Source organism: Corticium candelabrum, chromosome 15 (genome assembly GCF_963422355.1).
Source record: "Corticium candelabrum chromosome 15, ooCorCand1.1, whole genome shotgun sequence".
Classification (NCBI taxonomy): Eukaryota; Metazoa; Porifera; class Homoscleromorpha; order Homosclerophorida; family Plakinidae; genus Corticium; species Corticium candelabrum.
The window spans coordinates 7,573,982-7,599,193 of NC_085099.1; the positions used below are offsets into that span (position 1 = coordinate 7,573,982).

At 41.6% G+C, this 25,212-nt stretch overlaps 2 protein-coding genes across 3 annotated transcripts; one reads left to right on the plus strand and one right to left on the minus strand.

Moving 5' to 3' along the window:
* Positions 1-11,458: 11,458 nt before the first annotated feature.
* Positions 11,459-13,865, minus strand: LOC134191295 (glutamate--cysteine ligase regulatory subunit-like). The gene is made up of 9 exons (XM_062659896.1): positions 13,695-13,865; positions 13,564-13,629; positions 13,371-13,446; positions 13,231-13,287; positions 13,040-13,143; positions 12,859-12,954; positions 12,027-12,080; positions 11,897-11,957; positions 11,459-11,827 (listed from the first exon to the last, which is right to left on the minus strand). The coding sequence occupies exons 1-9, from the start codon at positions 13,803-13,805 to the stop codon at positions 11,667-11,669; spliced, it is 786 nt and encodes a 261-aa protein (XP_062515880.1). The 5' UTR covers positions 13,806-13,865; the 3' UTR covers positions 11,459-11,666.
* Positions 13,866-13,876: 11 nt separating this feature from the next.
* Positions 13,877-22,480, plus strand: LOC134191294 (aspartate--tRNA ligase, mitochondrial-like). 2 transcript variants are annotated; one of them, XM_062659895.1, is made up of 9 exons: positions 13,877-13,979; positions 14,045-14,241; positions 19,529-19,621; positions 19,684-19,782; positions 19,832-19,955; positions 20,020-20,066; positions 21,880-21,956; positions 22,010-22,044; positions 22,108-22,480. In XM_062659895.1, exons 1-8 carry the CDS (start codon positions 13,892-13,894, stop codon positions 22,023-22,025), a joined length of 741 nt encoding a protein of 246 aa, XP_062515879.1. In that variant the 5' UTR covers positions 13,877-13,891; the 3' UTR covers positions 22,026-22,044; positions 22,108-22,480. The 2 variants fall into 2 exon arrangements, with proteins under 2 accessions (XP_062515879.1, XP_062515878.1); XM_062659894.1 differs by having other exon boundaries at positions 21,880-21,951.
* Positions 22,481-25,212: the final 2,732 nt, after the last annotated feature.

Below are 25,212 nucleotides of genomic sequence, written 5' to 3' on the forward strand. Positions count from 1 at the left end.
GATCATGAAGTCGTTGAGGATGCAGCTGTCTGGCTAGTGTAGATGTCGAAGCATCGGTTCGAACAAACGGCTCTACTAGGCGTCGTTACTGCCGTTGACAGGCGCAGAATACAAACCACGAGGCGTAGGGACGTGAGTTTGCGTGAAGAGCGCACTACAAGTCGTCGTATGTGTACAGTGTAGTCTTTGGGAGACAGCAGATATGCATGAGATGTCTTCGTTGATTACAGCTGTAATTGTAAAGGCATGCATTATGAAACTGAACACTAATACTGGTCCTAGGACCAACCGCAATATATTGAGAAGAGGCGGTACCACCCCAGACCCGTAGAGGACGACTTTGAATTGGCGCTACACGGATCTGGGAGGCCGAGGCTAATTTCTATGCAGTTTGCCGTGTCTAGAGTACATTTGCTAGAAGAAAAGAAATTTGTGACACGAAAACGCGAGTAGAGAGGAAGAAATGTGCGTGAACAAAATAGGAGCTGCTACGACGGGTTCAGAACGCGTAAACAAATAGTACCCGGTGAACAATAGGAGCAAATATGAACAAAATAACGCCGTGAACAAAATAGTACCCGTGAACAAAATAGGAGCTGTACAACATTCATTCTCATGTGAGGGGAGCATACCCGCCGCCTGCTCCGGATTTTGGGGCGACACAGTCGCGTGCCCGGTGGACCCGTCTTTCGCACTCTCCGCAGGCATGTTTAAATGCACATGCAATAGGGAGCCCCTTTTGCAAAAGTTCCATAGACGGCAAATAGGACGAGCGTTGAAGTCGACGTGCGACTGTCCTGAATGTGGGGTGAACCGCTGCGGTGACTGTACTAGTGGCGACCCGATTGGAGACGCGTTAGAAAACAGCGGAGGAGGGTATGTAGACAGCGCACATTCTAACGACGAATGGTCTCCTTTAGAGCAATGCTCTCAACCCATGCTCTACGTACACGTCGGCAGTAGGAAAGTGGTATACATGGATGGTGGTATACATGGGTGGCGGTATACATGGATGGTGGTATACATGGATAGTGGTACATGGATGGTGGTATACATGGAAGGTGCATGGATGGTGGTATACATGGAAAGTGGTATACATGAATAGTGGTATACATGGATGGTGGTATCCATGGATGGTAACGGTTGCCCCCATGTTTGTGTGGAATGCTGATATGGCGTATTTGCAGAACATGCATGGAATCATATCCATCCGACAGCCGTTCCTGTGAGCTTCCCTCACAATTAGTCGCATATATATATATATATATATATATATATATATATATATATATATATATATATATATATATATATATATATGTGTGTGTGTATATATAAAGTGCCCTGCATCTTACCTTGCCAGTTGTAACTCCACTCGTCAACTGATATGTCGGTTCCATTCTCTGCTTTCTCAGTTGAAAGTGTCATTTTCCATCGAAAACGAGCACACTTTTCCAGGAGAGCAGGTTGCTCATGAACGCCTATGTCAAAGTATTCCAGACACAGCTCTTAAGACTGAAATGACCAGTCAACGAAGTTTGCAGAGTAGGCTGGATTCTGATTTAAGTTCTTCCCTCAAAGATTCTGCTAATATTCGACATTGCGCTAGACTGAACACCATTTCTGGCCAACGTGCTGGTGCATGGTTACGGGCATTGCCAAAACTAAGCCTCGGCCTCGCCATGCCAAGCAAAAAATTTAGTGTTGCTTTGAGAGTCTGGTTGGGCATTCCAATCTTCAACTTGCCTTCTGATGCCAAGCCCTGTACATGTGGTGCAATTATTGACAAATTCGGTGATCATTTATTGGGTTGCAACCAAGAGCAGAATCTGAGAATAAAGCGTCACAATGCACTTTGTGAAGTAGTCTTCAATGCACTCCTAGTGGATGATTCTCGTTGTCGTCGAGAAATGCGATGCAGTAGCACAAGCAATTCAAGACAAGGTGATATTTTCACCCGAATTTCGAACATGGTCTTCCGATATATTTTGACTTGACCGTTCGAAACTCCTTACAGCCATCCTACCTTGTTCAAGCAGCCACTTGTCCAGGGGCAGCGGCTGCAGCTGGAGAGATTGAGAAAGATCAGAGGCATGATGCGATGGTTCGAACACTGGAGGTATTTTTCATCCCCTCGTGGTGGAGTCTTTAGGATTATGGACACCGAACAGTTTACAAGTACTTAAAATTATAGCGCGAAGGGCTTCTTTTCTGAACAATGCTGGTATCAGTAGATCGGTTTGTAACTTGCGTCAGCAACTGTCTCTAAAGCTATGGTTATACAATGCTAAGATGGTGCTTTGTAGAATAGCTTTAGATGGTAGAGTTGATCCCAGTTGGGATCTGTAAGAAGTATATATATATATATATTTTATACAGTATATATATATATATATGTTTTTTTATATTTTATATATATATTTGTATATAATACAGATAACACAGACAACACATATCCGCCCTAAGGACGGAAGCACAAAGAGTCTAAGTCATAATAATTAGGTAGATAGTCACTAATCAGTCTTGAATTATACTGCCATAAACGAACAGATAACTGTTCGTGAAATTGCCTGGAAGCTTGGCCCAGAGACAAGCCAGATGATAGAAGAGACTTCTTGACAATTGATCTCAACACCTCCATATATATATATATATATATATATATATATATATATATATATATATATATATATATATAGCCAGCAGGTCCAGTGTGCGATCTGACCGTGCGTAACTTAAAAAGCAAGCTAGTAGCCGAGGATTGAGCACTTTAGTGCTCTTTCCTTATCCGAGGTCCGGATATCCGGGCTAAGGGTATAATAGTCGTCTGGCCGATGACCGTATTTATAATCGATTAGCGCAGATGCAAACGAAGCTATTCCGACCAATAGACAAGAAGTGGTGTCATTACCGACCAACAGACGAACGTGATGTCATCCTAGGGCTCCACCTCTCTTTGTTTGGTAGCTGTGCTACGGGAATTCGGCCATCGGGTGTCCATCCTGTACATGGTGTTTGGTCCTTTGCTTTACATAAGAGTTTAGCACATAGAAACAACGCTTAGACTACATTTGCACGTGCATGCATTTGCACGTGCATGTTTTCCCACCAACAACCAGGCGTCTAGAGAGCGAAGGTGAGCTGGGTTCTGGAGCCATGCGGTACTTGTAGATGTACCTGACTTGTAATATTATTCTTGTTCCAGTGTTAATTCTGCATAGTGGTTCTGCAGTCTGACAACTTGAATTTTCGACGTGCGTGGTTGAGCACGGCCGCGGTGTTGCAAACATCATTAGTAATAATAATAATATTAAATAATAATAAATCAATGGGTTTGCTCTACCGGTTCTCACTTACAGTTTTGGCGTCATTCATTGGGGGGGGGGGGGCACGGTCCAGCAGCGGCTCGATCGACGGACCAGAAAGCTCCTCTCTATGCCCCGTGTCCACCATCCTTCTGCAGACGTTAACCGATTGTACGCTCCTTGCAGTGATGGGGTAGGGAGTTACAACAGATTAAGTCGACATATCAATCTTATATTGTGAGGCTGAACTATTGCCTTGCTGACAGTTCTGATCCTTTCATACAGATTATACGGGAGTGTGACTCCGGAAAATCTTCACATGTACTCGATCAAGCGCATGGCTTGTCGCTTTATGCACAGCTGCAGAGGAGTCTTGCTTCGGACGACAAGTCGCAGAGCTTACACAGGAATGCATCCATCTCGGTTGAAGGTGGCTTTGAGCAAGCGCCTGAATCAGATGCGAGACATTACCGTACGTGTTGCAGTTCTCTTCGTGTGCGGTCCTGGAGCGGGAAGCCTATGCACGGGCAGTATCGCCGTCTCACTGAGCAACCGCCTGTCGACATGAAAGAGATCTACGAATGGCTAAGGCAGCGAATCTTTCTGCTTCAACTGAGGAACTGGTTGTTGCTCATCAAGACCAAGCTCTTCGGACTCGGTACTATGAGCGCAGGATTCTACATTGTGATGTCAGTCCTACTTGCCGCATGCGCAGTGTAGACCTTGAAACAGTCGACCACATTGTGGCAGGCTGTAGTGCCTTGGCACCGATGGACTACACTGATCGACACAATCAGGTGGCTTCCACCATTCACTGGGATGTTTGTCGCCATTTTGGAGTTCCAGTGGAGAGCAAATGATACCGGCATCATCCTGATAGGCTTGTGGAGACGGATGACATTACTATATATGATGTGGGATACCACCATCCCCCACTGCCAAGAGGATCAAAGCCAATCGTCCAGACATCTGTCTCAGAAATAAGAAGACAAACACTTGTCTCTTTCTTATTGATATCAGCTCTTTTGCTGATGGCAACATTGGCAAGAAACATGCTGAGAAGTTGGAAAAGTACAGCGACTTGCGAGTAGAGATAAGCCGCATGTGGCATTGTCGAACACTGGTGGTTCCGGTGGTCTTGGGAGCTTTGGGCACAGTGCACGCAGGTATTGCACGGTGGCTGGACATTATTCCAGGTCATCACAACCTGCAGCACTTACAGAAAACAGTGCTTCTGGGATCTACTCGGATCCTTCATAAAGTCATGTCTTCTTTCTAGACAGCCGTGTTGGACTAAGTACTTCTAAAGCAGGGTTTGCTTCCAGTGCTTGTAATAGACTTTACAAACCAGACTGATCTGGTTGGGCACGACATAATAATAAAATATTTCTTATCGCAACAATTACAATTGCAGTACGTTCCCTCGCAAGGGCAACACAACATACACCAACAAAGACTTTACATAAACAAGACAAGAAAAAAACACAAATAAAACTTAAAGTCAACACAGCTAGAAACTTCAATTTGCTATACAGCAAATGAAACAGATTTCCAACAGGGTACCTCAACGTATGTCCTAAATTGTCTCTATGTCATGAGTGCGAGCCCTCTATAAACATGAGAATTTGACGATTCTAAAGCCCTTTTCATATCCAAGACCTGAGACCTCTTGACCTGTACTGATGCTTACACAAACCCTAACTCTAACCCTAACACAAACCGATCTCCCAGTCGATCTCTTACCGAATCTTTTGTCTCAGTCCGATACCTCTCCTGATACCCTTCCGATACGTTCCATCTACTAGCTTAGAGACAGACATTAATTTTCTCTATATTCCATATAAGTGCATGGCTCGATAAATTGGGAAAAGTTGTATGTCCACTAGGTTCTTCCACACATTATCATTCACACACGTTCCGTCCATAAGAGCAACTAATGAGTTGACAGGCCCAAAAATTTCCGTTTCTACTTTCCTCTGCGGCGGGACATCAGACTTTTGCGTTCCATATTATTACCCCGAGATGAGAAAACGTTTGACTACACACTAAATCATCACCACCAATAGAGAACTCTGTAAACGCAGGGGTGACTGTCTCTTTGCCGTGAACTTGATTGTCAAGCATTACTTATTGTTATGAGTCAGATTGTGATCATGCAAATGATGAACTCATGTCAGTCATTTTCTACAAACCGTCCACAATGGGAGATAGCAGTACGATGTCATCCGCATATATATATATATATATATATATATATATATATATATATATATATATATATATTACCCACGAACAGTGGGCAAACAAATCACACATACTCCCACATAACATTGTAAACATTACAGATGGCTAGTCTGTGCAAAATCAGTTTAGCATTATACCGCCAAAGACTAAAAGAAAGTTGTTGCAGTAAATGCTGGATAGCTTTAGAGACCGTTGTCCCTGTAATTAAAACAGTTCTTCTTGCTATAATTTTTAAAATCTCTAAAAAACTAGGAGACCAAACTCCCAGTGTCTGTACAACTAGAGGATAGAAGTCACATCCAGCTGCGTTAACTTCATCTTCATACCGTGCAGTCTTCTCGGAGTCTCCTCCAGCAGCTGCTGCTCCTGGTTGGGTGGCTCATTCTAGGAGATATGATGCCTGTAGGGAATTCCTAACGGTCACATCAAAATACGCAGCTCGGCCCTGCAGGAAGTCAGGATGAAACACATCCCTTGGCATGGCATTGTTGTGGCTGTTGCACAGTTGCTCCTTCTTGCAGTCGCGGTCGTCTACAAGAACTGTGTTGAAAATGACGTCACAAAGTGTGTCATGCCTTTTATTTCTTAGTGAGCCATGACCACAACCCAAGATATGATGTCCATGTGAATCGATGACAGTACTACAAGGACATCTAACGGACGAAGGAGGAGATGGAAACACAGGAATGCCAAGCCACATACGAAGAGCAACCATAAATTTCTGAGTAGACATAACCAGGCCTAATTTTTAGTTAGGTATTACTACAATCCATGCCCCGGAATGTCTGGCGAAGACTGAGTTGAGACGTGCTTTATCTCGTAAGTTACTTTCAGCCTTGATTTTCCGTAGAAGTAATGAATCAAGAACGACTTGGAATTCGCGTTGTTTAGAAGCCTTAAAATCATTATCCTCAGAGTGTGACAGTACACTCCTTAAATTCTCTCAAGTTGGTAGTTTACCAGGAACTATCAACTTATGGTCAAATGAGGCGAGGTTGACGTGCTCACTGCTATCCACAAATGACGTAGTAACAGTGTGCCCAAGCAATTGACTTAATAATTTGCGAGTTGAATTACAGCTTCCAATGAAGGCTGCGGAGCTGTTCTGCTGGCTTCTCTTAAACCAAAGCCACCAAGACGGACTGGTAGGGTTGCCTGTTTCCAACAGGCGTCAGACATACGAATTGAGCATCTTCTCTAAGCAACGACGCACACCACGATCAAACCGGCTAAGTTGTTCTCTCACTCTCCCTGGTGTGACAGTTTTTATAATGATTAGATGATTTATTTTGCACAGGCTAAGACAGCTGCGTAGGAGGTGCATCTCTACTTGGGGTCTTCGAGATCAGAGAGATAATCCTGACAGGAGAGAACATTGTCCACTCGTTTGGCAAATGATTGATGAAGGAATGAATCAGACCCGACAACTGGTGCCCCTAAAAACTCTGCACCTTCTGAACTCTAATTGATTCGTATGACCTCTCCAGGGAACTCGGGAAATGAAATGTCACCTGATGGCCAGAATTCCTCACATTTCTTCTTATTAATTAATGTAAAGGCCATGCGATGGACCCTTTGATGACAGTAATTCCAGGAAAGCAGCAACAGAACTGCGTTTTCCTACGAAGATGCCATCGTCTAAGTATACCAAAGCTGGAGGTGCAGATCCGGTATGTCATCAATATCATCAAGGGGCTCCAGGATAACTGACGAAAAAAGGAGAGGACCCAGAGGGTCTCCTTGCTGAACTCCCCCTGATGATCTAATAACGTCATTCCCAAAGCGAAGTTCTCCACACCAGTGATATGACAATGAGACCATGCAAATAACTCCGGAAATACGTCGGAGAAAGAACCTCGCTTACACTCATTGAATGCATTTGAGAAATCAATTTTCAGACAACAGAGGTCTTGATCGTCCGCATGTGATTCTATGAAGCTGGAAAAACAGTGAATAGCAGCTTCTAACCCTCCTTTAATGCCAACACCAACTTGGCCAGTGGGAATTAATGAAAACATCTGACAACTTTGATCAAACTGTCATGCAGCAGAGGCGGCTGGCAAGGCATCTTAAAACTTCTCCTAGTGCAATTGGCCTGATTCCGCCTTGTTTCTTGTATAGAGAAGTTAGTGGTGCACCTGTAAGCCAAGAAGCTAATCAAGTGTCTGCTTGACCAGAATGAACAAAACACATGAAATGTGTTAGCCGGTCTAGACAATCTCCTGCAGAAGGGGTGGTCGTTCCATCAATAGCATCTAGAAGATGCTGACAGCGCAATTTTGAGCCACCAGGGCTAGTAGCTGAAGGGAAAGCACGAAGAGCAGCCAAAACTGAAGCAGAGGAAACAGTCAGTAGGGGTGGACTATCCTCATTCCATTCAGAAAGTAGATATTCTGGGTGTCGCTGACGTAACTCATCAAGTGCTGAAGTGTCATCTAGAGGAGCACAATCCAATGAACCAAGTGCTTTCATGGCATTGCTGTACCGACCCTCCTTAGCCAAACGCAGAGCTCGCTTGGCATTTGTTCCAGCGACTGTGAAATGCTTGGATTTCTGGTTATGGCGCTTGACATCAATTCTAGCATCTTCCCAGAGACCAACAAGATCCCCTGTCTGCCATTTCTGAAGTCGTGAAAGCAGTTCTGCTTTTACCACATGACGTTTCTTCTTTCCTCCTTTTGAAGGACATCGAAGGACAGCTTTCGGCAGTAAGAAAAGGCGAGCAAATCCCCACACGCCATCATATTATGTAGCATGCCTTAATTCTTTAGCTAATACCTCAGCAAACAAGGCGCGAACAGGGCGAGGAATGTGACAAATAGTGGTAATTGGAAGGGTCACAATCTCATTCATCAAGGCCTGAAACAGGATGAATTCTTGTCGAAGGTGACAACAAATTCTCTCAGCCGATCGAATGGCTTTCAAAATGATATCATCCGACATGAAACTGCTAGTGCTCCGTATAGACTGGTTAAAGAGTCCTGAGTCGTTCATCAGAGGAGGATTCGCCCCTTGTGTATCTTCAGTCATACCTTCTGGGACTAAACAACCATTTCCAGTAGACGGCATATCCTGCAACCAAAGAGAAGGTTCTGGTTCTGTCATCTGACCTCCACATCGTGGATGACCAGGGCCAAGAGATCTTCGACATTGTTGCCAATGAGAGGAGTATATGAGAACCCACAAGATGCACATAATGCTCCTTCAAAACTGAAACAGGTGGGAAAAACTGTATGTCTAGAGATGTGTTGCAGGTTCACATGCTGCCACATCAAATTGTTACTAGAGAAGGAAGATTGGCATACAGGACACCGAACGTTATTGGAAACAGCACTTCCGTCAAGTGATGAACCTGATTCGTCATCACGTGTCCGGAGCAACCGGATGTCGTAAACCCGTCAGTATCCACTTCAGGTAAATGACAATGCATAGATAAAGCAAATTTGCATGAGCGTTGGTGGATATCCATACGTCTGAAAGAGCCTTTCCCGCACCCTGAACAGAAATTATCTAACAGGCTGCAGGAGGCTAGCTGAAGGTGTAGCGTCCTGTGATTTTGACTCCCTTCCAGTAACGGGACCCGGATGCGGGTCGACGTCACCAGAACGTAAAGTCAAGATGGTGGTCGCTAGAATCAAAAACCAGCAAGCAACTGCTTTGTGGGACCGGAAGTCGTCAAAGACAGATCTCCAAAACCGAAGGAAACAAGAAACTTTACCACTCGTCTTTTGATGACATATCCTGCTAGTTGAATTGGCAACAGGCTCAACAGCGTGACGATGCCCAACCACAGAAGCGAAGCACCCAATCCGATAACGATAAGCATCCAATGAAATCCCCATGAACACGTCCCAGACAGGCATATATATATATATATATTTTTATTATGTATATATATTTCAATTACAACCAATCTACGATACAGGCAAATCCCATGAACTAAAATTACTGTCATTATTGTCTAACAACAATCTACTGAGAATCATGGGTGCATTATACGACCACAACTTGACTGACAATTACTGCAACAAATTATTTAAAGACTGACCAAAAGGAATAGTATTAACAGAAACAGTTTTAGATGCCATAGTCTTCAATGTATCCAAGCTGACATCCGACCATGACCCAAATGATTCAACTACAAGTGAAAAGAAGAGAGCACCAGATGAAAACACTTGGGTGTCGTACTTCATACACTTTGCAATTTCTCCTTTAAAGCCGCAAAACCGGCGTTGCTTGCTGAATGCGACACAAATCTTTGCTGGAACGAACTACACACGGTTACATCAAAATAAGCCGGGCGGCCAAACAAAAAGTTTGGATGACAGACATCAGCCAGGTCGACTATAGTCTTCTGAAGAAGATCTTTGTTCGCGTCGGGTTCCTTTATCGTGTACTAGCAAAGCTTGAAAAATGACATCTCTCAAAGCATCATGACGTCTAGAACGTAAAGAAATCTTCCGGCAACAAGAAGATGATCACCAAACTTATCCAATACTTGGCCACAAATGCAACGGACAGCATTTGGAGGTGAAGAAAACAGTGGAAGCCCGAGCCAAAGGTGAACAGCAATCGTGAACTCATGACGACTCATGGCAAGCCCGAGATTGGGGTTGGGAATGGCTACAGGGCTGGATCCAGAGAGGGTTAACGGGGTTGCAATCCCCTCTTTTCCAATAGACGTGGTTCAATAATTTCATATAATTTCATTAGAAAAGAGAATTAGTAATGCTATAAATAACTGCTAACGGTGAACCCCCTCTTTCAAAAATTCCTGGATCCGCCGCTGGGCTGTATATATAAACTTTTTAACAAATCGTCTAAATATATATTGAACAGCAGTAATGATAACACACTCCCTTGACGTATCCTGTTACGCACACCAAAAGGTTCTGATAGTTCATTCTGCCACTTTATCTGTACTAGCTGTGATGAGTACCAAGCCTAAAAAATTGTATAAAATACACAGGGACATCCATATCCAGAAGTTTGCAGAACAGCTTATAGAATGAAACCTTGTCAAAAGATTTTGATAAGTCTAACGAACATGCATACACAGCAACATTTCCTTTTGACAGATAAAAGTCCACAGTTCTTCTTAGAACATGCGAACAGTCAGAGCAACATATGACCTCTTGTAAACCCAAATTGCTGATCACAAGATCGCAAAAACATTCCTGAGTTTATTCAGAAGAATCAATTCTAAGACCTTTGACATAGTTGAAGAGATTGCAATTCCTCTCTAGTTGTCTGGATCAGTTGCATTTCCCTTTCTATCCTTGAGAATGGGAACAACATAGGATTTCTTAATTAAACTGATCAGGGACAAAAGAGTGCCTGAGAATACCTGTGAATTAAGGCCACACTCAAATGGATGGCAAGTACAGAACCAACAAGCTGCAAATGCTCAGCTTCAATGTTGTCAGGACCTGACGATTTACCTACTTTTTAGGTCACTACAGGCCTTGTATACCTCACCCGGGAGGACTTCCACACACCACCAAGGCATTCGCCTTCTTTCTTCCGTGTAGCAAGTTTCCTACCTTACACCATGGCCAAACGATCAGTTAGCACTCCACGGGAATTTGCGAAGGGGAACATACATTGTCCATGACAGCGCGTCTGTTTGTGGGAAGAAGCAACTGACCTGTAAGTACGCAAGTCTAGAGACGAGTTAATAAAGTTACACGCGTTGCACCTTTGTTTAGCAAGACGAAAGCATTGGAAACCTTAGCTGAGACGAGTGGGTTGGGCTAAAACCTCAGTAAGCAAAACATTATCACGTGACGACATATGTGATTACATACACCGGTTAAGGGTTTAGCACTCTAGTGCTTCTATATTTATTCTTTACTGGTACCTTACTGGTGCTTATCTAAGGCTTTGTGTCATCTGTGAAATGCTAAATCTAAGCGACACGCGTAAGATGTATTGTTACTGGCTTCTCATGGCTAGTATACAGGGGTGGATGTGATAATAAAATGAACACCCAGTTCCTATGTATATCCAATTTCTGTGCTCATCACTAGTTGAAAAATCAGTTAATGTACATCTAGATGCAAATCAGCCAAGACGATGTGCAACAGCAGCAAACCCCTACCATGGCAACATTCCTGCTCAGCATTCCCTGGCACATTTCACAAGGTATCCATGGTGTCTGATGACTCCTGTGTACTTTGTTACACTTCTGTATCTAATAGTCCAAAGTGGATTCCAACATCCTGAATCCACACTTTCAATTGATAGAATTTCACCAAGTGTTTGTTGTGTCACCAAAGCTGCACAAGAGCATGAATGAATTCAGAACACTGTAACATATGAAGTGTGAATACTATATACTACACTACCTCTTGGATCACCCGTAATAACAAGCTTGATGTCCTTATCCTTGGCGTAAGATACGAGATCCTAAATCATGTTATAATAAATAGTATGTTAAAGTTAAATTACACCTAACAAAAACAGTGTGTACAGTACCTTTGGAAGAACACAGCATGATGCCATGTTGATCTGATTGAGATACGGTTTCACCTATTGAATTAAGCAACAGCATACCATACCTACTATTAGTCATTCTGAAGCCAGTTTGTAGGCAGGCTACATTATACTTATGACTACATATTAAAGGTGCCCACTCATGATTCACCGCACACGTGCAGACACACACACACACACGCAACTTGAAAACGTGCCACAATTTCAAGTTGTATCATAATGAAGCAGAGAAAGCAAACATCTTAGCGTGCACTACGTTATATGACATACAGTCTCTATTCCTAGTACAAAGAGAAATGCGAATCGCTTTCTTGTCTGCCACGGCAGTTACATTCCTCATACTTGACATTTCGAGAAAGCTAACGACAAGTGTGTTAGGTTCTTTATCCACACATTTAACATTTATAGCTTGCTGTTGAACGACAAAACGCTTTCTCAACTGTTTTCTTGTTGCATGTGACTCGGAATGGGTGGAAACCAGAGCATTATCGTGCTCTATCATGATGGCATCCAAAACTTGGAGTGTGAAAGTGGCTATGGAGAAGTGCCAGATGCTGCCAACAACGCAGATCGCACATCTATCGTGCATGATAGCTACTGGCTTCGAAGTTCCAGACCCAGTTTCAAGTCACTTGCAACAAGAAAAAGATCAAGAAATTGCTTTGTCGTTCAACAGCAAGCTATCTCAAACTGGTAATGATAAATGTGTCAATAACGGCACAATTTCAAGTTTGCGTGAGTGTGTCTTAAATCTAGGCTATTTGACTTGCTACAATAAACAATTATACAGTATAAAACACAAATACATTCCTACCTCTGCTGCTTGGTATAGTACTTCCAGTTCTGGTTTGTCAAGATCAGACACACCAAGGTTAGTGACAAGGCTTCGTTTTTGCAAGTTTTCCAGTCTCTAACACAACATGGTGAGGTTGAGCATAAATAAAGGACAATAATATTGCTTTAAATGTATGCATCATGGGTCGTTCCGATTATACCTTCCACAGTGCTTTCATTGACTCCTGAGATGACCCCGCCTTTGAGTGAAAAGGAAAAGAGAGAATGATGTTGTCAACGTGACCTACATTGAGTTCTTTAAGAGCTTTTAGATCGACCGCAAACAGAATACACGCAGAGTAATCAGACATTGCACATTTGAGAGACCCTCAGGTACAGTTTAGTAAAGCACCTGTTGTGACGGCTTCTTCCAATTTCTCGGGGTCGAAATCTGACGGAAATAGTTTGACTGGCGAGCAAAGTAAACAACGTTACAACCGCCGTGTGTTAATTTTAATTAATTTTATTTTAGTAGTTAAAGGCGCAGCTTACCCGTTACAACCAATTCGTCTCGCTCAGAAGCCTCAATTGTATCAGCAAAGGATGGATGTCTGCAGTCAGCATGATCCTGCAAAACCAGATGACTCACTGCAAGCATATGACTCACGACTGATGACTCATTAGCCACTCCCACAATACTCAACCACCGAAAAGGGCAAGCGACACAAAGACATGCTTGCACTACCTTGTTACATGTCGAAACTTCAGACGAGTACCACAACTGAAATGCTGAGCTCAATCCACTTATTACCTGACCCGAGACACAACTAATAGTTAGGGCTATCACCGCTTGCAACACTCAACAAATGCCCTCACTTCGTCTACAGGAGTGAGCACGCTTGTTGAACCAAATCTGTTCAGTTTGGCGATGTTACCAGAGTTTATGAGCAGTGACCTTACATCGTCCAACGTACTAGTACTAGCCATCACCGGATGATAAATGTGAGAGATGAGGTGAACCTCCTCACGTTAATTTATACCACTAAGAAAAAATTGATATCAACTTGTGAGTCATGGTGGTTACTTTAGTATGTGCTACTAAACGATTTGCAGCAATGACAAGAATTCCTAACGCATTTCGGGTCTTGATAAAAAACTTCGGTAAGATTTAGGGCTTTAAGATTAATGAATTATTTGCAAACTTGTTGTTTACTGTTCGTTTCAAGTTGTTTACTCTCAAGAAGAAGTAAATAGATTAACATGGCGCACGCACACTTGTGGAGGCCTGAGAATGAACGACAACGGTGAGAGAGTGAAGCTTTGCGGTTGGGTGTCTGGACTGAGAAAAATGGGCTCTCAGGGACCGCTCTTCATTCCGTTGAGGGATGCATACGGGACGACACAACTTATTGCAACAGACAAAGTTCGATTTGAACACATTGTAGTCATTGCTTGAATGGAATGCATTAATTACGTTGACTTAATGTGGTTAAAGGGTTGATGATAAATTAGAGGAATGGAAAGGCAGTGGCGGCACAGCTGGGGGTAGTTGGGCAATTGTTCTCTCTAACTTGACGATCAACAACTGTGAAGAATTTTGGAAGAAAAATTTTGAATTTTTGTATTCCAGTATGTCAGTGTTCACCAGAAATACAGATGTGTCTAAGCGCTTTCTGTAGAGTATTTACCAGAGGCCCAGATATCCAGGCTAAGGGTATAGGAGTTGTCTGGCCGACGATCGTATGTACGACCGTATTTATACTTGATTAGTGAAGATGCAAATGAAGGTATTCTGACCAATAGACGAAAAGTGGTGTCATTACCAACCAATAGATGAATGTCATCATAAGGCTCCACCTATCTTTGTTTGGTATTGGGCGTCCATCCTGTACATGGTGTTTAGTCCTTTGCTTTACACAAGGGTTTAGCACATAGAAACAACGCCTAGTCTACATTTGCACGTGCATGTTTTCCCAACAACAACCAGGCATCTAGAGAGCAAAGGTGCTGGATTCAGGCGCCATGCGGTACACCTGACTCGTAATATTTTGCCTTATCCACAGTGTTTCTGCATAGTGGTTCTGCAGTCTGACAGCTTGAATTTCGGTGTGCGTGGCTGAGTGGCTGCAGAAATTTGGTGCTCTGTGGGAATTTGCAAAGGGAAACGTGCATTGTCCATGACAGCGCAATGGTTTGTCGGATGAAGCGACTGACCTGTAAGTACACAAGTCTGGACGACGAGTTACAGGGTTTGCACCTTTGTTTAGCTAGACGAATGCTTTGGAAATCTTAGCTGAGACAAGTGGGTTGGTCTAAAACCTCAGTAGGCAAAACATTATCACGTGACCAGATATGTGATTACAGACGCTGGCCGAAGGTTGAGCATTGTAGTGCTTCTATATTAATAAATAAAGTTTAACATCAGAAAGCTCTTCCCGACAGAAAATGTTGACAACACACTCTTGGTGAGGCATGGGGAACTTCATGTACTCTGACGTTTGTTTATACCCCACCCCGCCCTAACTTGCAAGTTGCTCTGCCGCCACGGAATTAAGGGGTTTATGAATGGCTTACAGTTGCTTGTGTAGTGGCTGTCATAACTCACAATAGCGTAGGAACCTAGATTTGGTTGAAGGCACACATTTTCCCTGCTCTGCACAGCAAGGCTAAATGTGTTATTAATTAATCATATATGTGCATTCTACACAGCAAAAACAGGAAACCAACATTAATTATAGTGTTAGTTCAGTGTGTCATGTCAGTGTGACTAGTTTCTACGTCTGTCATTCTTATATATTAGCAGGTCACTTGACAGCTGGAAACGTTGAGGCGCACATGCTTTAGTGCCCCTTCCTCCGGTTCCTATGCCTACGCTTCATAGGCATGCATGCACTTTATGTAAGTGCAGTGGTGCATACTCGTATTTTATTTGCTGTCAGCAGCCATTGTACTACTGTAAATACACACATTTTTATATGCATTTTATTTTTGTATTGTTTGTATAACTCCTAGATGTACTAAATTAAAATGTATACTAAATTTTTCTTGGATGACAACTGGTATTAGAAATTGCCACTAGTGATGTTGATGATTCACCACAACACAAGACCCAACCGAACAATACGTTGGTTTTACAACAACAAAAACCAAAATTAAACTCTCTACGTACAACATGTCCAGTTTGCAACGTTATTATGTCATTCAACTTGAACTCTTTCTGAAAGTACTCTGACAGACATTTTAATAGCAAGGACATCAACAGAAGATGAACCAGACTATTGATGTTCTTGCAGCAGTGACAGTTTGTTCTTTTGAGTTAGTCCTAATGCGCACCCCAACACTACGCTTCAGTTGATGACACAGCTGCTGTCTCGCTTTTTTGTCCAATGCCGTGTGCGGTCCAAAAAGAAGTCATCTGCTGTGACCTTTACTGCTAGGTGTACCATTTCGTCAGGCTGTCGGTTTAATACTTTAGTAACTCTTTTTGATATGCACTGCTCACACATTAAACTATTGAGTTTGTGATGTTGTGATTCAGCAATTTTGCAGATGAGCGCATGTCCTCGTAAGTCCACATTGTTCAGCGGCTCGGGCAATGGTCAGCGGCTCGGGCAATGGTCAGCATAGTCTTGCGGTCATAAACGTGATATTGTCCTCTCTTTCTGCAGTTAGTAAATAGATCAGCACAAGAGATACCTTTAAATGTGGGTGTAGACACATACAGCTGGATTTAATGAAGATTGAAGGAAGAAGCCAAGTATGTCAGTGAGATGCTAGTAATTAAATCAGGCTAGAAAGAAGACAGGAAATGATGATTTCTGTGCTTTAGGTAATGTGAGGATAGGGTGTGAATATTTGAGACTGCCTTACACACTGATCACCTGTCTTACTTAATTGATCGCTACTTTAGGGTCTTACAAGTGTTTCTATGCTTCATGCTTGGTATACTTTATTGACAGGACATGCCATTCCAGGGTTTCCCCAGAATTAAGATCGAACAGGGTGGATTATTAATATTAATATATTGCTATTAATATTAATATTAATGTAATGTGGTTAATATTACTGACGGAGCTACTGACGATATAGTTGAACAATCAGTAGAACAGTTGGTAATAATAGTTAGATTAAACGATACGTCTAGCAGAGACAGTGAAGAGATCTTCACCACAAAGTGGGAGGACAACAAACAATGACAACTAGTTTAGGTCAATTTCACCATGACGCTTAAAGAATGCAATTAAATGAGTGTTTTCCTGTTGATGTCAAAACAAAGCAGGTCTGAAGGCGGAACTTCACGGATCACATTGCCAGAAAGTTGTACACAAAGCGGTACACACGTACACCATTTACCTAGCCACCTCTTCATGTGTCTTCTGTATGTATACACGTACAAATAGATAGAATGCTTATACTCATGTAGAGAGTCCTGAGATCCAGAAATTTTCTCATGTTGGTAAATACTTTAGGACCACACCCTCAAAATCCAAACCGTCGGCCCGCCCTGCTAAAAGATCCTGGGGGAAACCCTGCATTCTTTTGAAAGTATGAGTGTGCCTTTGTAGGCTAGTATATCAAGCAATATGAACAAGTTGTGAGCTTGCAAAATCTTATAAAACACAAGCAAAATAGTCCAATATAATAATTTTTTGTAAGTCCACGTGTGGTGTGATTTGTAGCAGTCAATGCAATGAGGCACGTTTCGTGGGGTTAGACAACTGTGGCTTGTGGGCAAAGCTAAAGCCATGATGTCTGACTGAGTTGAAAACGGTAAATTCCACTCTGTGTGGTATGCTCTAGTAAATATTTTGCAAGGTGCAGTAAACGACTTGCTTTATGTTGTTCTTATGATGTTGCACTAATTTGTTGACATAATCAATATTAGTAAGTGGTAGTCTCGTGTAGCCATACCATCCCCGCCTACATCCTTCCGGCGAGAGATAGTCTGGGGATATGCCTATACACTTCTTGTTCTGCACTCCCCACGAATTGTGGGGATAAAGACCTCTTTATAGATAGCAGGAGGTCTAAGTAGGTGTCACGCAATCGCATTCCGCTCATTTTGCTTGTGTTGATTTACGGTCATGCCTGTGAACATACACTAATTAGATATTCTTTCTTCGACCTGTAGACCTTGAACTACTGTCTTGTTACATGAGGGACGTACGTTTTGTGGCCAAATTGTCCGTGAGGCTGTTCTTTTTCACTGATCGACGTCTGATTTTTAAATCTATTGTCGTGATCTTGTGCGTCTGATGTAAGCATGGGACGTGCTTTTGTTTAGTCATGACTCTCTTTCGCCATCCGTTTAGTCTTATTCAGTTGCTGCTTGTTTTAGTGCGTTGTTTGAATGCAGAGTGCCGCTATAGCGCCTTGTGTTCTTACATGTATTTGTTTGACGTGTTGAGGGACTAAAACGCCTCTCGATCAAGCAGCATGATTACCGTGGCTGTGGGAATTCACGCTTTATTCTGTCTCGTTATTGCGCTACTGTGTTCAACATGCTATTCAAAGTCCACAAGATTGACGAACGAATGTCTTCTCTTTGATTACTATTAGGACGTCAGTTCACAGGCATACATCTTTGTTAATTAATTACAATTGTAACTAACCAGTAATTAGTACATGCAAGACGAGCGGAATGCGATTAAGCAACACCTACGTAGACCTCCTGCTATCTATAAAGAGGTCTTTATCCCCACGATTCTTGGGGAGCGCAGAACAAGAATGGATTAGGCATATCCCCAGACTATCTCTCGCTGGAAGGATGTAGGCGGGGATGGTCTGGCTACGTGAGACTAAGTAAGTGGCACCATTAGGTAAGGTGCCATACTTTGTGCACCATTAGAAAAACAGGTTTCATCCCTGCTAGGTGTAGACTTACAACCGAAATGTGGATTTGCATTGTGGTGCAGAATGCAGTCATTATGCATGGTTTTGTGGTGATTGGCCTGGCAATTTTGGCATGATTGACATTACAGACAGACAGATAGACAGACAGATAGACAGACAGATAGACAGACAGATCAGCCTTTTTAGAGATGCACGTATAACGTGTGAGAGTGTGCATGCTTGCGTGCATGTGTGCATTTGTGGTTTTGAAGATTGTACCATGGGGCTGCTGTGTCTTGGAAATGTTTTACAGTGAATCGCTGTGCTCAATGGTGGTTACGGAGGACATTACTTAGATTTGCTGCTTGTATTTTCAAGCACTGAATAGAACTATCACAAAGAGTACCTGTTTGTATTGATAGGTAGTTTGGTAAATCTTTATTGAAGCCAATTTCAATGGATAGGACATAGCCAGAAACATGGTGAAATATCATGGCTTTTGGAAATTGGGCTTTGGACTGGAAGTGTGTGTTTTTCCAACTTGTGTTTGTTGTATGCACATCAATTTATTTCTCTAGTTTTGTGTCTAGTACTTATGTTCTTGACGGGCTAATGCATATCTGAGTGTATTCGTAAATTGTACTACAGCTATGATTAGCAGTTTCAATGTTTGTCTGTATGTTATATTTGGGCTAATGGGTATTTTTATAACAGGGAGTGAGTTTACATATTGCAGGGCATTATTAATTTGTCAAAGTTTGGAGTTTGGACGTATTTATGTAACGTTACAGATGCCGTTTGATTTTATTACCTTACATTATTACATGTAAAGACTGAAAACATGCATCTCCACATGCTAAATTGTATGACATTTGTAGGAGACTGTTAGGCGGCTTGCTGACTTGCCTTTGGAATCTGTTATTTGCATTGACGGGGAAGTACAGACGAGACCAGAGAAGATGAGGAATGAGGTTAGTTGTTATTTGAGCTTGTGTTTGTTTTTACTGTTAATTGCTTATGTTGTTGTCTTTAGGACATGGAGACTGGAGATGTTGAGGTCAACATTCATTCATACTTCTTTATTAACAAAGCAGCGAAACTTCCTTTTGAGATTTCTCGTGGATCTCCCCAAGTGTGTATGAGCTTAAATATTTTTCATACTTGTAATTTTATTGTTGCAGGCTACAGAAATGTTGAGGCTAGAGCATCGCCACTTAGACTTAAGACGGGACAAACTACAGGCCAATCTTAGATTCAGATCTCATGCTACCATGGCTATTCGTAACTTTCTGACACAGAGATTTGGTAATGTTGGTTTACCAAGTAGTCATTGAATTGCATAGGAGTGTTTGCTGGTATTTTGCTGCAGGGTTTATTGAAGTTGAGACTCCAACGCTATTTAGGCCTACTCCTCAGGTGATGAGATACTGTAATCAATTAATGAAGTGTTTACCATGAGACAACTTTAGGAGGTATTCTGGTTTATGTATTTTTGTGCCAAAAATATTATAGGTTTATAGGGGCCATTCAAAAGTTTTGACATTTTGTTTGTGAACGTACAAAGTATGCTTGGGGAGGGGGTGAGAGGCTGGTGCATGTTTTTGTGTTAGTCCTATAGTATTTTGTTGTGTACTAGTAGTTTGTCGAAGGTCTCACTGGTTTCATTCAGCGTGCACTTTTAATAGTGCAAATGGATGTGCTTTTGATGCTGTCTCTTCTATTAATTGCACTTTCTGTTTGAGTCATTGGTTTTATTACTCACATGAGGAACAGATATATGGACCATTGGCCTATGAATCACATAGAACATTTTTATAGTTTTCCGTTTTTGCACTGATGAAATCTGACATACACAAAATCTATTACGTCTTATATCAGATCAAAGTTCATGTTTGTTTATGATTGGCAGAACCATGCTGATGGTGTTAGTGACGGGCTGGCTGACTGGAAGAAATTGGGTGGGATGGTAGCAAGTATGAATTCAGTACATGTACATGGTTTGTAGACAACAGTCTGTTATTAATGGCCATAGGCTCAAATGAGGCGGTCTGACAAAGCAGAAGGAAGATATAGACATATCTGCATTAGAAACAAGGCATTCGATGCTCCCATACCGCATGTATGACAGCTTGAACACATCAGTAAACATTGAATACATATATTATGGGTGTTATCTACAAGTAATTGTTGTTAGCAATTTTACGTGTATATTTTTGGGGAGGGAGGTGATAGGTAATGAAGATATGGCCTCATAGTAGTGTGACTTCTATGGAATGTGTTGTTTATCGGCAGGCAAGGCAAGCTAGTTAGATTCTAAATTTTTCTGTAGTGAATTAGAGGAGAACAGCACTGATAAAGTATTTGCAGGTTGTCATTGGACTGTTTCAAGTTGAAATTGATATAGTGGACTACTTCAGGTTCATGTTGGTCATGGTATGCCCATAGTCACAATTTTGCTGTGCGTCACATGATTTCATATATACATAAACAGAAACTGGTTGTGCATGAGCTTGTTCACATCAGGTCTAATCATGGTACTTCTCTGTTAGTACACTAAAATTCGGTTGTTTACATTATTCCTAATCATGATTAGTCTAATGCCATTCTAAAGCTTGTGGGTAGTAGCTGTACATCTCCATTATTGGCATTAGTTGAAGCATGTGACACTTGTGGAAAGCGGCGTCAATTGAGGACTGTTGTCATCTCCTGTTTACTTCAATCTGGTGCACGTGCTTTGTGTTTGCTACCTCCAGAGGCAGGATCGTCATCCCCATTGTTGCTAAATCGGCTTCCGGTATCCACCATTTGAGATGTCTCTGCATCCACCAGAGACTCCATCTTTAGTACATAGGTTCTGGATATGGATAGTATTTAATGTTGCGCTTGCCATGATGTTTAATTAAATATGTACACTATCGTGTGCTGAACGTGACTCATAAATCACAGTTACCGGTGTGAACACCTTTGCCCTAAACCTATGCTAATCACAATTGCTCTTAGTGGCAGTGTGAGCACGCTCCAAACTATACAAACAATGCCAGCAATAGATGTAAATGTGTAATTGAAATAGTTTTGTGTACAATTAGATTAATTTTTATAGGGCCGAGCATTACATGAAACATATTCTTCAGTAGTTTCATTCATCATACATTTGTTATGTACTAGTAGCACATTATTATCAAGATGCAATATAATAATCATAATAATACCTATTTGAATTATGTTGCAGGGATCTAGGGAATTTATTGTGCAGACTAGGCTGCCAGGAAAGTATTATGCTTTACCACAGAGTCCACAGCAGGCAAGGTACACTTGATCTAGTGTTGTGGTGTTACTTAATGAGACTTGTTTTCTGTCAGTTTAAGCAGCTGTTAATGGTTGGAGGTGTAGATCGGTACTACTACAGTTTTCACTTGATTTGTAGTAGTTAATTATAGTTTTTGTTTGCTTAAACTAGATACTTTCAGTTTGCACATTGCTACAGAGATGAGGATTTAAGGTCTGATCGGCAACCAGAATTTACTCAGGTTTGACTGGTCTAGATGTCTTGTGTAATTTTTTCATTTAGAGCAGTTGTAAGTAACTTAATGAACAATATTACGATGACTAGTTGGTGGGCTTTCTTTACGAATTTTCTTTGCTAGCTCTGTTGAACAGAATGCAGCAGGCATCTTTTTGTAACGACAATGTAATTGTTGGCAAATATCTACTTTTTATTAGCAGGACAGCAAGTATTGTTATTTTTGTGCAAATCATTTAATGTGTTTCAGAAGCACATACAGTAGGTTTCATTTTATGGACGCAGCTATTGCAGTATCAAAATGAAGTAGTTAATGAGAAGAGCTTAGGGGCTGTGTTATGTTCATGCATTCTTGAAATGGCTGTCAAATTGTTTTTTACACTAATGTACTCCAGTAGGACATCTAGATGTCTTAACACAATGAAAGAAGTTTAAATTGGTAAATCTAACATCTGGTTAGGTTTGAGCCGTATAGACTTGAACTGTTTTTGTTTCAACTTATGCTGATTGTGATGACTTGCTTCAGTAACACAATACTAGACTGACTCTATATTGAGGAAACCCAACTTATGTATACATCCTACATGCATGCGCAACACTGTCCAGGAAACACAACAACTCACGACACTCCTCCCCTTACAAAGTTAGGTACACCGTCCAATTGAAAATCATCATCATCATCCATGCACTGATATTCGACCTTTTCATATCTGTTAGCTTATGGGTCTGGTGTGAGATGTCTCATGTAATGTCTTTGTCTCATTGGACAGGCTCGTTTTTCTTGACACTGAGCAATTCGCCTTTTTACACTTCTAAATATTCTGTCCATTTTCTGAATCGTATTTATCACTCACCTTTTAACCATTTCCTTGTGTGTCTTGTTATTTTTCCAATCCTTGTCTGACAATCTTCCTGAAGGTTATAGCTGTCTAGCTAACACTGTCTCTTGACGTCGTGATGCCTGGCCAAACAATAGCTCATGAGAAGTATATCCAGTGGTAGCATTCACTGCGATATTATGTGCGAGCTGCACAACCTCTACTGCTGTAGGCCAGGAATACGGCTCTTTATCTATCACACAACGAATAGTATCCAGCAGCTGATTCTGTCACGCAACCTGGCCTTGAGATTGTGGGTGGTTTGCTGAACTCAATTTGTATTTAATCCCTAAAGTCATACAAGTCTCTTGGAACCACTGCTGTGAAATGAGTACAGTCGCGTGTCACTTATCCAAGGTTTACTTAACTGACACATTGGATATTCGACAAGTCAAGCTTGCTACGTGGGTGATGATATGACAGATATATGACAGACATACGATATGACAGATTACGCATCCTGCATGTTATATAAATTCACACTCAATCATGAAAAGTATAAGTTTTATCTCTAGATCAAGACGACATGCCGTATAATATGAACAATAGTTGAGTACGTAACAGCTTCATTTATCCAACATTTTCACTTATCCAACAGGGGTCTGGTCCCAAAGGGGTCGAATAAGTGACACGCGACTGTACCTCTATCTGACTGTATGATGAGAGGAATTCCAAACTGGCACACCTACCTCTCTCGAAATACTTGTGCAGTAGTCTCTGCTTTACAGTCTCTTGTTGGTATGAAAATACAATATCTACTGAATACGTCTTAGATAGCCAATATGTTCTCCATTCCATCTGAAATTGACTTGTGAAAAGGGCTGCAGAAGTCTATTTGAACTTAGTCCAAAAGGTGTCTTGGAATGTTAGTATTCCGTGATGGAGCTCTACCAGGAAATTTTGTTCGCTTATGCAACTGACACTTATGACATCCTTGTACATGTGTCATCACATTCTTCTTCATACCAGGCCACCAAGCTGCTTTATGAGCTCTTTTCCATGTTCTCTCGCTTGTTCCATATGACCTGACAAGGGTGAATCATGCACTAGGAACCATAAGCGTCTTCTCAAAGGTTTTTTAGTACCACCAACAAACACTGTTTAACACCCAGTGGGTGATTTCATGTTGCTTTACCACGGTAATTCACAAATTTCAATATTCCATTGGCAGTCAACTGTAATCGTCCCTTAGAATAAGCTCTCCCCAGATCACTATTGTGCCATTCGTTATTCATTGTGCTATTCTTCTGGATTGCTTTGATAACTTGATCTATTTTAGGCTCATGAGACTGCTCTTGTCGGATAGTATCTAACTCAAACAACTCTGTATCTCCTTTTTCATACTGACACCAGACCCTTGTTGTACAACTGCAACTAAACGACCATCGACTCCCACTCGGGCTAAATAATTGGCCATAGTCATTTCTTGGCTTCAACTTGCCTTGTGACCTTGAAATCATATTATTGTAATAATTAACCATCGTCCACGTTGTCCTTGTTCGTCTGCCATGTCCAGTGTCTGTAACCACAGTAATGCCTCATGATCTGTAATAAAATCAAATGGCTTGTTCAGATACACTCTAAACTTCTTAATTGCCAAAACAACTGCCAAGAGTTCTTTATCCGTCTCTCTGCTGAAGCAAGTGTATTATGAAAGAAAGCTATTGATTTTAGTTGATCCGTCAGTTGATTACCTTCTCTGTTTGCCAACATTGCTCCAATGGCTTCATTACTAGCATCTGTGACCAAAACAAACTTCTTTGAAAAGTGTGGAATATTCAAAGCTATAGAGTTTGCTGCTCTGTCTTTCAATACTGTGAATGCTTCATTCATTTCTTCTGTCCATATCAGCTTTTGTCATCCATTCTTCTCTAAAGCTCTAGACAAAGGTTTTGCTATTTCTTCCATTCCCGGAATCCATCTCTGCACATAAGCAAATGCTCCAAGAGCTTTTGTCAACTCCATTACTGTTGTTGGTTGTTTCAGCTTTCGAATTTGTTTTACCTGTTCTCTTTAATGTTTACCTGTCCTGCTTCTATTACATAACCCAAGTATTCAATTTGTCTAGCTCCAAAATACGCTTGCTTGGAGACAGTACCACTCCTGCTGTCTTAATTAATCTAGTTTGAACAACTCGCAAACGATTTATGTACTTCTCCCAGTC